The sequence below is a fragment of the Chaetodon trifascialis genome, chromosome 21, assembly GCF_039877785.1.
Source record: "Chaetodon trifascialis isolate fChaTrf1 chromosome 21, fChaTrf1.hap1, whole genome shotgun sequence".
Lineage (NCBI taxonomy): Eukaryota > Metazoa > Chordata > Actinopteri > Chaetodontiformes > Chaetodontidae > Chaetodon > Chaetodon trifascialis.
This window is the reverse complement of record NC_092076.1, coordinates 302501-315000: the sequence shown is the minus strand read 5'-3', so window position 1 is coordinate 315000 and position 12500 is coordinate 302501. Positions and strand designations below refer to the sequence as shown.

Below are 12500 nucleotides of genomic sequence, written 5' to 3'. Positions count from 1 at the left end.
GAAAAGAAAAGAAAAGAAAAGAAAAGAAAAGAAAAGAAAAGGACAGGACAGGACAGGACAGGACAGGACAGGACAGGAAAGGAAAGGAAGCGAGTCGCTGTGGACGCTCAGTCCTCGATGTCTCCAGAGGGAAACTTTTCATCGTATTAAAAACACTGTTTTTCTTGAGGAGGTCTGGTTTAAACTGCTCCATCAAAAAAACCAATGAAATCTGCTTTTAACATAAATATACACAGTATATGAAATACTTTTACCTTTCTGGTACTCAGTTTCAGTACTTTTACCTTCAGGGATGGATGATACTCGTGTACATCCAGAGCACCTCACTGCTCTGCTCTGCCTGATGATGTGACGTCATCGACAGAGATTGACACTTTCATGAAACTTTGTCTGAACTTTCATTTATTTATTGAACTGAATTTGTTCAAGTGAAACTTTGTTTAAATCCCAGCAGCAGATGAAATATTACATGTTAGCGTCAACCAGTCTGAGCAGATCATCATCATCACCATCATCATCATCATCATCATCATCATCATCATCATCATCATCATCGTCATCGTCGACACTCTGCTGCCTCCTGCTGGTCAGGAGCACTCACTGTAGCTGCTAACTGACTTCCTGTAAAGTCAGCGAAGAAGAGACGGACTCATTCTGCTCTTTAAATGTTTCTAACAGGAAAAACACTGTGAAGTACTTTTTTAAGAAGTGCTGCATAAATAATAATTAAAAAAAACTTTGGAGCCAAACCAAATCTCCACATCTCGCGAGAGACTCCGTTCCGACGTCACACCATTTGAAATGGAGGCTTTTTTTTTTTCAAACAAACATAAAAACGGCTTCCGGTTTAGTGAGAGGGCCTTCAAAATAAAATTAGATGAGCTTTCAGTGATTCCGGAGAAGAAATTCAGGTTTAGAAAATTAAAGTAAATTGTCTTTCCATTAGTTTTAATTTCTTTCCTATTTCATTTGTTTAAATCTTACATTAATTAAATCGTTTTTTTAAATTATTTTATCACGAGATCTTGTTATTTTATCCATTGTATGAATTTGCTGCCTCATTATTATTATTATTATTATTATTATTATTATTATTATTATTATTATTATTATTGTAAAAACACATCACAAACAAATAGCTTAAATTTACCATCATTTATATGTATCCTAGTTACTAACATTATAGTATCTTACAGTTTCTCACATGCCCATGTTTAAAATAAACACCTCTGCCAATCAAAGCACAGCATTATGTTATTCAGTCGTCAAGAGAATTACCAACATATAAACTGATAAAACAAATACATGTAAATATGGCGTGAATCAAATCTTTTAATCTGAAGAACCCGGCTCGTCTGCTACCGGAAGTGGTGATGTAGTTGCTTTAATTTGAAGTTGCCGGTCGACAGAAGGTCAGTCAACAACAACAGCAGCAGCAGCAGAGGAGTGAGCAGCTAACAGGAGTCAAACCGTCTCCACTCAAACTGGTGGATTTATTCACTGTTAGCGGGAAACTGACAACTTCCGGCCGCAGTTTGAACCATTTCGCTCCCCTCTGGATTATCTAATGCTAACGTGTTAGCCCTGTCTACCGGCGGTTAGCACGCGGGCTAATTAAACTGAAGTCGCCCGGAACGTAAATCCATCAGGAGGGACGTTTGCTCCGTTAGCTGTTAGCCGTTAGCATGCAGTGTGCTAACCCTCTGAAGAAGAGGAGTTTGGAAACAGGACTGGAGGCGTGGAGCTGCAGGCCGGTGAGAGGGCTGCGTGCGTGCGTGCGTGCATGCATGCATGCATGCGTGTGTGTGTGTGAGTGAGTGAGTGAGATGATGATGATGATGAAGAAGGGGCGGACTGGTTGTTCTCAATGTCTCCTGCAGTCAGAACTGACTTCAGTGCCGTAAACGGAGCCGATGTTCAGCTGATCATCACAGCGACGTGAACTCATTCAGTCATAACATGAACACATGAAACTGTCGGTGGACTGACTGAGGAGACTGAAGAGAACAGGAAACACTCCTCTTCCTCTCCTTCTCCTTCCTCTTCCTCGTCTTCTCCTCCTTTTTCTTCTTCTTCATCATCCTCATTCATCTATTGACCAGCGTGACGATGATGATGATCATGATGAAAAAGATGGTAAAGATGATGAAGATGATGATGAAGATGTTTGTTTTTAGAAGCGAGTGTGTTTGGAGGCGGAGTTCCCGTCAGCTGAGTGTCCAATGGAAACATCCCACACTTTCACTCTGTCCAATCAGCAGCAGCAGCAGGTGAGTGAGGTCGTCTGCAACAGGCCCTGAGCTCATTGAGACGCGTCCAGGGCGAGTCTCAATGAGCCAAGAGTACAGAAAGTACAAATGTATCGTTTCAGATCATTGATGTTAAATATTACTGTTCCAGGATCAGTCACATGTACAACATGAAGTCCTGGTGTGTGTACTCTGGTGTGTGTACTGTGTGTACTCTGATGTGTGTACTGTGTGTACTGCTGTGGAAACATGATAACGATGATGATGATGATGATGATGAAGATGATGTGACGCACCTGTCACCTGAGGGCTTCATGTCAGGTGATGGTTGTGATATTTGGGAGCTGTTGCCATGGTGACGTGTCCATGTGTGTGTGTTGGTGCAGGTTGGTGTGGTCCAGCCCAGACCTGCTCTGCTCTGCTGTCCCAGGTGTCTGGGAGGAGAACCAGTAAGTGTGTGTGTGTGTGTGTGTGTGTGTGTGTGTGTGTGTGTGTGTGTGTGTGTGTGCGCGCGCGTGTGCGTGTGTGTGCGTGTGCGTGTGCGTGTGTGTGTGCTGATAACAGGTGTTGACCTGAATCTGCTACCTGAAGTGACTCCAGTAAAACCCACATGGACGGTGAACTAGTGGATGGAACCATACTGGATTTTAATCAATAACATCTTCAAATCACTTTAATCATTGATCATCAATCGGCCGTCGATATAGATGTGATAAATAGTCAGCCAAGCTGATGAAGATGAAGACAGAGATCGATACGAGCTTCGTTCTTCTGATCAGTTCAGAAAAGAACAAACTGAAGGAAAGATGCTGCTCAGCTGATTATTGATCCTGATCAATGAGTTTAACATGTCTGAACATCCTTCACACCTCTGCTGCTCCCTTATGATGGATGGATGGAAGGATGATTGATGGATGGATGGATGGATGATTGATGGATGGATGGATGGATGGATGGATGGATGGATGGATGGATGGATGGATGGATGGAAGGATGATTGATGGATGGATGGAAGGATGATTGATGGATGGATGGATGGATGATTGATGGATGGATGGATGGATGGATGATTGATGGATGGATGGATGGATGGATGGATGGATGGATGGATGGATGGATGATGGATGGATGGATGGAAGGATGATTGATGGATGGATGGATGATTGATTGATTGATGGATGGATGATTGATGGATTGATTGATGGATGGATGGATGGATGGATGATTGATTGATGGATGGATGGAAGGATGATTGATGGATGGATGATTGATTGATTGATGGATGGATGGACTGATGGATGGATGGATGGATGATGGATGGATGGAAGGATGATTGATGGATGGATGATTGATGGATGGATGGATGATTGATGGATGGATGGATGATTGATTGATTGATGGACTGATGGATGGATGGATGATTGATGATGGATGGATGGATTGATTGATTGATTGATGGATGGACTGATGGATGGATGAGTGTGAGCTCAGCTGAGATGAAGAACGAGGAGTGAGATGAGGCACTCAGCACTTTGTCCTGATACCTGAACAACAAGCTGTAAACAGCTGATAGGAGTCTCACCTTTGGACGAAGGAACGGCTGCAGGTCACATGATCAAACCTGCTCGAGCTGCTTTCTGTCCTGACCTTCGACCTCTGACGACCTGTTCTCATCACTGTGGACTCACTCACTCACTTTGTTCAAAGCCTTGAGCGTAACGACCGCAGGCTACGTTAGCCGCTGCTAGCTTAATACACCAGAACCTGTCGCTGGGGGGGCGGGGGGGACATGCAGGTAGAGGAGTGAACACCCTCACAGCTGGACGAGATGAAGGTTTCAAACATCAGGAGGTCAAAACATTTCGTTCTCCAATCAGAGAAGAAGAAAGTTTCATTGAATGTTTTCTCTGATCTTCATTCCATCATGTCTTCATTTGTCTTCAGGGACACATCAACCACATCATGGGCCACTGAGGACGAGGACGAGGACGAGGACGAGGACGAGGAGGAGGAGGAGGACGAGGAGTCCCGACCCCTTCAGGGACCTCCTGAAAAACCTTCAGCGCATCAGAAACTGCCTGACGTGTGACACCGTCTCACAGCCGTCCAATGAGATTCTCCGCTTCACTCCGACTAGATGGCGTCTTCGTGGCCACACCCACTTAAAGGACCAATCAGGTGCTGTTTTTGTCAGACTTAGTCCCTTTAACAACGCAGTTATTTTTACACTCTCGGTCCAGCGTCAGCTTCATCTCATGGTCTTCCTCAGTGTGCCCAGTCGTCATGGCGATGAGTTTGTCTCTGTTGGTGTGTTTAAGGACATCTGAGGTTCACTTTGATCTGTGGTGTCCAGCTGAATGTCACGTGATTTCAGAGCTGTTTTCTTCTTCTTCATTTGATAAAAAGCTCATTTCGCCCCCCCATGTCTCAGGCGTCCACTTGTCCTTGAACACACCATCATGTGGACTTTGGAGAATCAGTTACTTTAATTTACGATCAATAAACAACATAATTGTATTGGCCCTGCCCCCAGCTGTCCTCCTCCTCCTACCTGATGTCTGATTGGTTCATATGTTGTCACATGACAGCTGAGGACACATGAACACAGCGTCCTACGTGCAGTGAACACGTGATTTTAATGGTGTGTACTTTTCTATCAGCTTACGATAACTAATTAATCAGTGACTCATCTGTGATTGGTCACCCTGACAGTCAGTGATTTGACCTTTGACTTCAAGGCCGCCTCTCACCTTGTTGTGCGCCTCGCGAGACATTCACTGTCCTTCGACATGTTAGCATGTCAAACTCATTAGCTCGTTAGCTTAGCACAGTGGCTAATGGATAACAGCTAACTACAATAGCTTCCTCCAGTTTGGACTCCCCGAGCTCTGCTCTGTCAGGAAGGTTTGTGATTGGTCAACAGGGTGAATTCACAGGTCAAAGTTGATCCACTGACATTTTCTAGATCAGTCAAAGCTCTCGTCTCGTCTCGATCTGATGTGGACGTCAGTTGTCACAGTGGTCACAGCCGACGTCGGCGAGATCTAAGCTAAAACGTTTCTCATTGAAAACACTTTAAAACTCGAGCGGCTGATAGTTTCAAATGTCTGTCTTCAGCGTCGGACAGCAGAGGACGCGAACGTCCACATTCTGTCCGTTGCAGCTGCAGTTGATGGTTTTCTCAGGCGGTTTGTAAAATCACGACTGGACTCCTTTCAAAAGGCTTTAAAGGGAAAATAAACTGAAAAGTTTGTTTTATTTGTCTGAAATCTTCCTGTTCAAAATTTCTATTTTTATCAAGCAGAGTTTTATATTTTCCAACAGTTTTTACTGAATCTGAATGTAAAGCAGCTTCCTGCACAGCTCTATTTTTTGATGACATCATTTCCTGCTCTGGGACTGACCAATCAGAGCACACCATTTGTACTGATTTAAAAATAAAACATTTGACTAAAGGCTGGTCTGAGGTCTGTTTCAAAAACTTTATTGTGTCACAATAACACTGAAATCAGATCGAGTTCATCAGCCGACTCCTCGTCCCGTCTGTCCGGAGCCCCGCCCCCTCAGCTGTCAATCACTCAGCCAGGTGACCTCTGGCTCTCTTGGCTGCCGGAGCTTCACCTGCTCAGGTAAAGCAAACAGATCTGTTATTTTCACGATCGATGAGTAAAAAGACGTCAAAGCTCTGAATTTAGGCTTCAGGACATTCAATCGTTCACAACTGGACTTTGTCAGTTTGTCTTGGAAGACGTTTCGTCTCATCCGAGCAGGCTTCATCAGTTCATGCGCACCAGACCAGATAGGACAACTCTCGTCCAATGAAATGGTGTTAGGTTCAAGTATTTATCCTCTGAGTGAGGCCAACCCCAAAACCAAGGATGGTATCACTCCATTGTGAGGCAGACGACCCCCATTAAGGCGGGTAGGGTGCGACCTTTGGGTGTCAGCGACAGTCGTCTGCCTCGTTAGTGTCCCACTCTTGTCATTGGGGGGCTCCTTGAGCCATGTGTGAATGGCTTTGTTTATTTTCAGAGGCTGAGTTTTTGAATCTCTTTGGAAGAGATGAAAGGACGGCATTGTATGTGGGAGATAGGTGGTGTCTCAGACCCCCCCTCTGTCCAGAGACAGGTTTTCAACCTTGACATGGATGGCTTCTCCCACTCCTCTTTCAAACCATCTGTCTTTGTCCAGAATATGCACATTTTTATCCTCCTGACCTGAAGAGTTAGCCCTCCCCCCAGCCGCTGAGCAGACGCATGGCACAGCACAGAGCTAACTCTTCAGGTCCAGACTCAGCTGTTTACCTGCAGCTCGAGGACGAAGCACATGTGCATATTCTGGACAAAGACAGATGGTTTGAAAGGAGTGAGAGAAGCCATCCATGTCAAGGTTGAAAACCCGTCTCTGAACAGAGGGGGGGTCTGAGACGGTGGCCGACGGCTGTCCAACAACCACGACACATCAGAGACTTCAAACAGACGTTTAGCGTCCATCTTAAACAGGAAGTGAAACATCACACTGAAGGAAGCGTCTTCTGGCTCACGCCTGTGAACTACGCCTGTGAGCTACGCCTGTGAACTACGCCTGTGAACTACGTTCTGCGCCGTTAGCTTCAGAGTCCATTTAGGTTGAGTTTCATCACAGTTTAGCAAACTCGCTAACGTCAGTCTGTCACTAACCGCCATTGCACAGAAGCTCCAGTCTGTTAGAAACCACAGACTGAACTGACAGACGTTGCTTAAAAGCACATGAAACATCGTCAACAACGACAACAACAGCTAACCAGCGGCGCCTCCATCACCCTGTCGTTCCCACGATGCTAACGCTAGCGTCCTGTTCACAGCAGTGACACGCTGATGCCTCCTGCTTTCAGTACACTTACAGTCTCCAGCAGGTGGAGCCTCCTGCTGGCAGGACGACTCACTGCAGCTCCTCATGGTGTAGATGATCCCAGAGGCCGTCTTCCTGGTCTCTGACAACACACAAACAAACAAACAAACAAAGAGTGAGGGGACACGTCTGTCTGCTTCCTGCTCCACATGATCAACATGTGCTCTGAAAAAGAAATAATATTTGATGCTTAACTCATCACTCCAGCTCAACGTACAATAAAACCAAATGTCATTTTTACAGTAGCAGTATTCAGTATTTACAGTAGTATTCAGTATTTACAATATAGTATTTGCAGTAGTTTTACCTGCATGTAGAACGACTGATCGACAGGTGGAGGAAACGGCTTCTTTGGCGTCTCCGTCTGACAAACCGAACAACAAACCTCTGAAGAACCAGATCAGGACAAGAACACGCAGGAGCGCTAGCGGTTAGCGGTTAGCAGTAGCAGTTAGCAGCAGGTAGTAGCCGTTAGCAGTAGCAGTTAGCCGTTGGTAGTAGCCGCAGTAGAAGGATACAGGTTGGTGATGTCATAAGGACCTCTGAGCTCCAGAGGCTGAGGACACACAGACACTATTGATTATTAGAGATCGGCTCATTTGATAATCGATCGATCGACAGGTGGAAACTGATCACTGACCTTCTCGGCTGCGCTGGACAGGATCACATTCTGAAAGACACACAAGCACTGATTTACCTTCACAGGTGAGTCACACGACAGGTGTTTCAGGCTCCGCCTCCACTGACATCAGTATGACATCACTGAACGTGTCATACCTTGGACGTACAGAGAGGCGACACCGCATCCTGTCAGGGCTACAGGAAGCCTGCTGGGACAAAAGGGACATACCTTCCCTTTACAAGTGTCCACCAGAGAGACGGCGTTAGCGATGGTGTAGCGCCTCATGGTGGAGTCTCTGATGGCCGCAGAGTACGAGACCTCAAACACCAGACCTCTGTCGACAGCCTGAACACACACACACACACACACACACACACACACACACACACACACACACACACACACACACACACACAGGTATGCACGCGCGCACACTCAGTAATACATTCCAGATGTGTGTGACAGTTTCACCTGCTGTGGTCACAGAGTGAGACACTGCTTCCTGAATGTCCTCCACTCTGACATATTGACGACAAAGACGCCGATCGATTGTCAATATTCACGATCGGCATCAGATCGGATCTCACCCCGCTGACCGGCGCTCTCTTGAAGAAGAAGGGAAGCTTCTCCGTCACCGAGATACAGATGATGTCAACATCATACGTCATACAGGCTGCCTACACACACACACACACACACACACACACACACACACGCACGCACACACAGATCTTCAGCAAAGGTTAAAGGGTAAACACATGATTTCATTGGACGAACTTGTGGACAGAAACTACTGTGCTCAGATACTCAAGTTGTACTTGAGTAAATGTACTCAGTTACTTTGGTGTGAACAGAGTGTCAGTGAACCTCACATGGAAGAGTTTCTCTGTGGTCGGAAGGACGGCCAGCAGGTCGAAGCGGCGATACTCTGCAGCGTTTGGCCTCTGAACACACACACACACACACACACACACACACACACACACACACACACACACACACACACACACACACACACACACACACACACACACACACACACACACACACACACACACACACACACACACACACACACACACACACACACGAGCACACAGGATGCAGGATGCGTGTGACGGTCTGAACTTTGTCGTCTCATAAATAATCTGTATTAATGATCAAACTGAGTGTGATTGATACTCCGCTGCTGATTGGCTGACAGCCTGTCATGTGACGGCTCAGACTCTTTGTCACGAGTGATAATATTGATCTGATCAGTGGTTTGAAATAACCGAAAACTCTGGTCTGCAGCAGTTTATTGATCCAACAAAAGTGATCAGCAGTTATACTGATAATCGATTCATGGTTTCCATTTTCAGGAGTGTTTCTGTTTCTGTTTGTATCGATCATTGCCTCGTCTCCTCGTCTCCTCGTCTCCTCTCTCCCCGAACGAGGACACAAGGAGGCGTGCAGAGGAATGGAGGACGTACGCACTGAGAAATGAGACTGAAGTGAGAAAAGTCAACACTCACGAAGTGACTGGAGTCTGACATCACAACGGTCAGTCTGTTCAGCACTCTGATTGGCCGGGATCGACCCTGTTGGAGACAGAAAGACATGTCAACACGAGACAATCACAATCATCATCATCATCATCATCATCATCATCATCATCATCATCAGCTTCGTCCTCATCGTACCTGCACGACCGGCAGCGGATCGATCAGATCATTGATTGGCGTCGGGCAGGGAATCTCCTGCAAACAGGAAATAAACAGAGACCTCCAAAGTAAAAGTGGTGCTGAACACAGATTCTGGGAGCTTCTCAGTCACCTTTGGTTCATTTTGGTTTGTCAAAGACTAAATGAACAGCTGTGCTGGTGTCTGTGTTTCCCTGCGCGTGACTGTGGTCCTGAACGCAGCAGCAGGTGCGCACACTCACCTGTTTCTTTTTGGCCGTCGGTTCAAACACGTAGTTGAGGGCAACTGTGGAGAAACCGACTGAAACACAAACATATTGATCATCTTCATCAAAAACCAATAACTGATCATCTGTCAGTGACATCGTTGATCATTTTACAGCTTCCGGGATTTTAAAATGAAAGAAAAACTTAAAATTTCATATTCCATCCATCCATCCATTATCTATACCGCCTATCCCTTTCGGGGTTGCGGGGGGCTGGAGCCTATCCCAGCTACAATGGGCGAGAGGCGGGGTACACCCTGAACCGGTCGCCAGCCGATTGCAGGGCAACATACAAGGACAAACAAACATTCACACTCGCACTCACACCTATGGACAATTTAGAGTCACCAATTAACCTAATGAGCATGTTTTTGGTCTGTGGGAGGAAGCCGGAATACCCGGAGAGAACCCACGCATGCACGGGAAGAACATGCAAACTTCACACAGAAAGGCCCCGCCTGACCCGGGGATCGAACCGGCAAATTTCATATTCCGATCAAGTTTAATGTTTTTTTGGAATATTCTGCTGTTCACGGTAGTTTACTGTGACAAACAGCAGGAACTTTGCTTCATTTCATCATTTCTGTTTCCGTCCTCTTTCAAAGTAAATCTTAAACAGACACACTTTGAACGGAGTCTGGTTGGGATATGAAGTCATGTGAATGTCTCTTAGGAGGAATATCAGAACACATGCACCCTCATAACTGAACTATGAATGAATACATGAGCTTTACGTGAATTCACCAAGTTTATGATAAGCAAAAAGCGAGTTACGTTTTGTTTAAGAAGGCCTGACGTTTCACCAAAAAGCCGGGAAAGTTCAAACTGACAGCTTTGCGCATCATGAAATGTCTTCACTCATGAAGTGAGTCGCGTGTGATCTGCAGGTGTTGAACCAGCTGCTGACACAATTTCCTGAACACAAACTGAAAACTTCAGCTCCGATGCTAGCAGTGTTAGCTTCCGCTCGACACGAGCTGAAGCCCGCAGGTGAAACGCGGTTTGTGAAGGTGAATGTGGACGCAGGTGACTCACGGTGAGCTGCCGTCTCTATCAGACTCTGCAGTCGGCTTTTATCTGTCGTGTAGCTCACGTTTAAATCCATAAACACAGACATGATGCTGCAGCCTGCTGCCCCGCTCTCCGAAACGTGCGTGGAGCCGAATGGCCTGCTGGGAACTGTAGTCCTAAATCCTTAACCGAAGTCAGAAATGTATCCTGTATTTTAAGGAAAATTCATGTTATCTGCCGCTTCGTAACTATTTCAACAACAAACAAGAGTTTTTGTTAATGTTCCTTATTCTAAACGTATTGATTTTAAGGGGGGTTCAAAGGTTCGTTATTAATGTGTGTTACATTATTAATTAAAGAAAGAAAGAAAGAAAGAAAGAAAGAAAGAAAGAAAGAAAGAAAGAAAGAAAGAAAGAAAGAAAGAAATCCTTCACTGAAAATAAATATTATATATTTTACCACTATGGGAAATTAGTATTGAAACATCTGAACAACAAGAAATTAAACGGAATTTACGGCCGAATCATTAAGTAGTGATTCATTGTTTGGGCTGTGAAGCTGTTAAAACCAGCAGGTGGCGACAAGGCAGCACATCTGATGGCCACGTCACACAGCTGGACAAGAAGAAGAAGAAGAAGAAGCGGCAGGAGGAGGAGGAGAAACACACAGTACGTTACGGCTCACAGTGATTCATGAAAACACGTTTGAGTCTTTGCAGATCATTTCAAACCAAACTTCATTCAAAATCTGTCAACTTGATGATTTTCTTGTTTTCGTTGAAACCGCGGCACACTGAAAGTCTTTGGAGTCGACACTGCTGTAGTGTCAGCATTCATCGGGGCAGAAACACCTGTCACCTGTTGTTACTGTGTCTCTCAAACACTGCGTGTCTGCTGGAGGATCGTATGAACGGTAATGGCAGATATGCTGTAACAAGCTGCGTTATTTCTAATGAATAAAGCTGCTTGTTTGGTTAAATGTATGCCGACATCTCCAGTGGAGCCCGCAGATTTAGAGTCATGTGTGAACTTACATTGTAGATTTGTATTGTTATGGAAAACAAAAAATGTGTCTTAAGTGCTGGATTTTTAAAGGAGTCACCATTTTGTGTCTCCACACATGAACGACAGACTGCGGGGCGCTGAACTGAACTCCCGAAGCTCAAACAGCGTGAAGTCCCGCGATATTTGCACTTCACGTTCTTTGAGGTTTAAGGTCTCCTGTTGTTTCCTGTGATGAAGTCTGTCTGTCTGTCTGTCTGTCTGTCTGTCTGTCTGTCTGTCTGTCTCCTGGGTCAGGGTTCAGCCATGCTCAGGGACAGTCTGGAGGAGTCAATACTCAAGGAAGAAATCTATAAAATCTGTAATTAATCCTCCTCTTACTGTCATACAGCAGTAGATAAAAACGTGAAGTTTGTCCTGATGGTGGCGCTAGAAGAAAGACCATGGAGTCATTAAACAATGTGGAGGCTTCATCCTCTGAAGAGCAGGAACATACTGAGATATCTGTGTGATGAACACAGAGTCACTTCACTGTCAAATCCAGTTAGCTTAGGCTAGCAGTTTCCCTCTGCTCCCAGTCTTTGTGCTAAGCTATGCTAGCAGTGTTCCACATGATGAGGCGGTAAAAGTCGTCATTGCCTCTTAGTTCTCAGACTGCGGCTGCGTTCAGCTCCAAATCTGAAAGTATTTGTTTCCTGTCATGTGTGTTTGGAGTAGAACCAGCCCAGAACGGCTGAGACCAGTTCAGACCAGACCAGTCCAGTCCAGTTCAGACCGTT

At 45.4% G+C, this 12500-nt stretch overlaps 3 protein-coding genes across 3 annotated transcripts in view; 2 read left to right on the top strand and 1 right to left on the bottom strand.

Annotated features, from left to right (window-relative positions):
* Window positions 1-1389: 1389 nt before the first annotated feature.
* LOC139350102 (uncharacterized) lies at window positions 1390-5710 on the top strand. The gene is made up of 4 exons (XM_070991206.1): window positions 1390-1754; window positions 2178-2270; window positions 2636-2698; window positions 4194-5710. The coding sequence occupies exons 1-4, from the start codon at window positions 1686-1688 to the stop codon at window positions 4221-4223; spliced, it is 255 nt and encodes an 84-aa protein (XP_070847307.1). The 5' UTR covers window positions 1390-1685; the 3' UTR covers window positions 4224-5710.
* rpp30 (ribonuclease P/MRP 30 subunit) lies at window positions 5709-10890 on the bottom strand. The gene is made up of 12 exons (XM_070991204.1): window positions 10745-10890; window positions 9686-9744; window positions 9444-9500; window positions 9276-9341; window positions 8634-8705; window positions 8349-8438; window positions 7990-8106; window positions 7780-7809; window positions 7658-7695; window positions 7447-7526; window positions 7132-7221; window positions 5709-5870 (listed from the first exon to the last, which is right to left on the bottom strand). The coding sequence occupies exons 1-12, from the start codon at window positions 10824-10826 to the stop codon at window positions 5824-5826; spliced, it is 828 nt and encodes a 275-aa protein (XP_070847305.1). The 5' UTR covers window positions 10827-10890; the 3' UTR covers window positions 5709-5823.
* A 483-nt stretch (window positions 10891-11373) lies between these two features.
* The window catches only part of nudt13 (nudix (nucleoside diphosphate linked moiety X)-type motif 13), a 5505-nt gene continuing 4378 nt past the window's right edge, over window positions 11374-12500 (top strand). Inside the window, exons 1-2 of the mRNA XM_070991203.1 lie at window positions 11374-11632; window positions 12439-12500. The exon at window positions 12439-12500 is cut by the window's right edge and continues 106 nt beyond it. The gene's annotated coding sequence lies outside the window, so the exon portion shown is untranslated. The remainder of the gene's footprint in view (window positions 11633-12438) is intronic.

Coding starts and splice junctions, on each gene's coding strand:
- LOC139350102 (XM_070991206.1), top strand. CDS start 1,686: ATGCAGTGTGCTAACCCTCTGAAGAAGAGGAGTTTGGAAACAGGACTG. Junction 1,755..2,177: donor AGGCGTGGAGCTGCAGGCCG/GTGAGAGGGCTG, acceptor GTTTGTTTTTAG/AAGCGAGTGTGTTTGGAGGC. Junction 2,271..2,635: donor CCAATCAGCAGCAGCAGCAG/GTGAGTGAGGTC, acceptor GTGTTGGTGCAG/GTTGGTGTGGTCCAGCCCAG.
- rpp30 (XM_070991204.1), bottom strand. CDS start 10,826: ATGTCTGTGTTTATGGATTTAAACGTGAGCTACACGACAGATAAAAGC. Junction 9,745..10,744: donor GATAGAGACGGCAGCTCACC/GTGAGTCACCTG, acceptor TTTGTGTTTCAG/TCGGTTTCTCCACAGTTGCC. Junction 9,342..9,443: donor ATCCGCTGCCGGTCGTGCAG/GTACGATGAGGA, acceptor TGTCTCCAACAG/GGTCGATCCCGGCCAATCAG.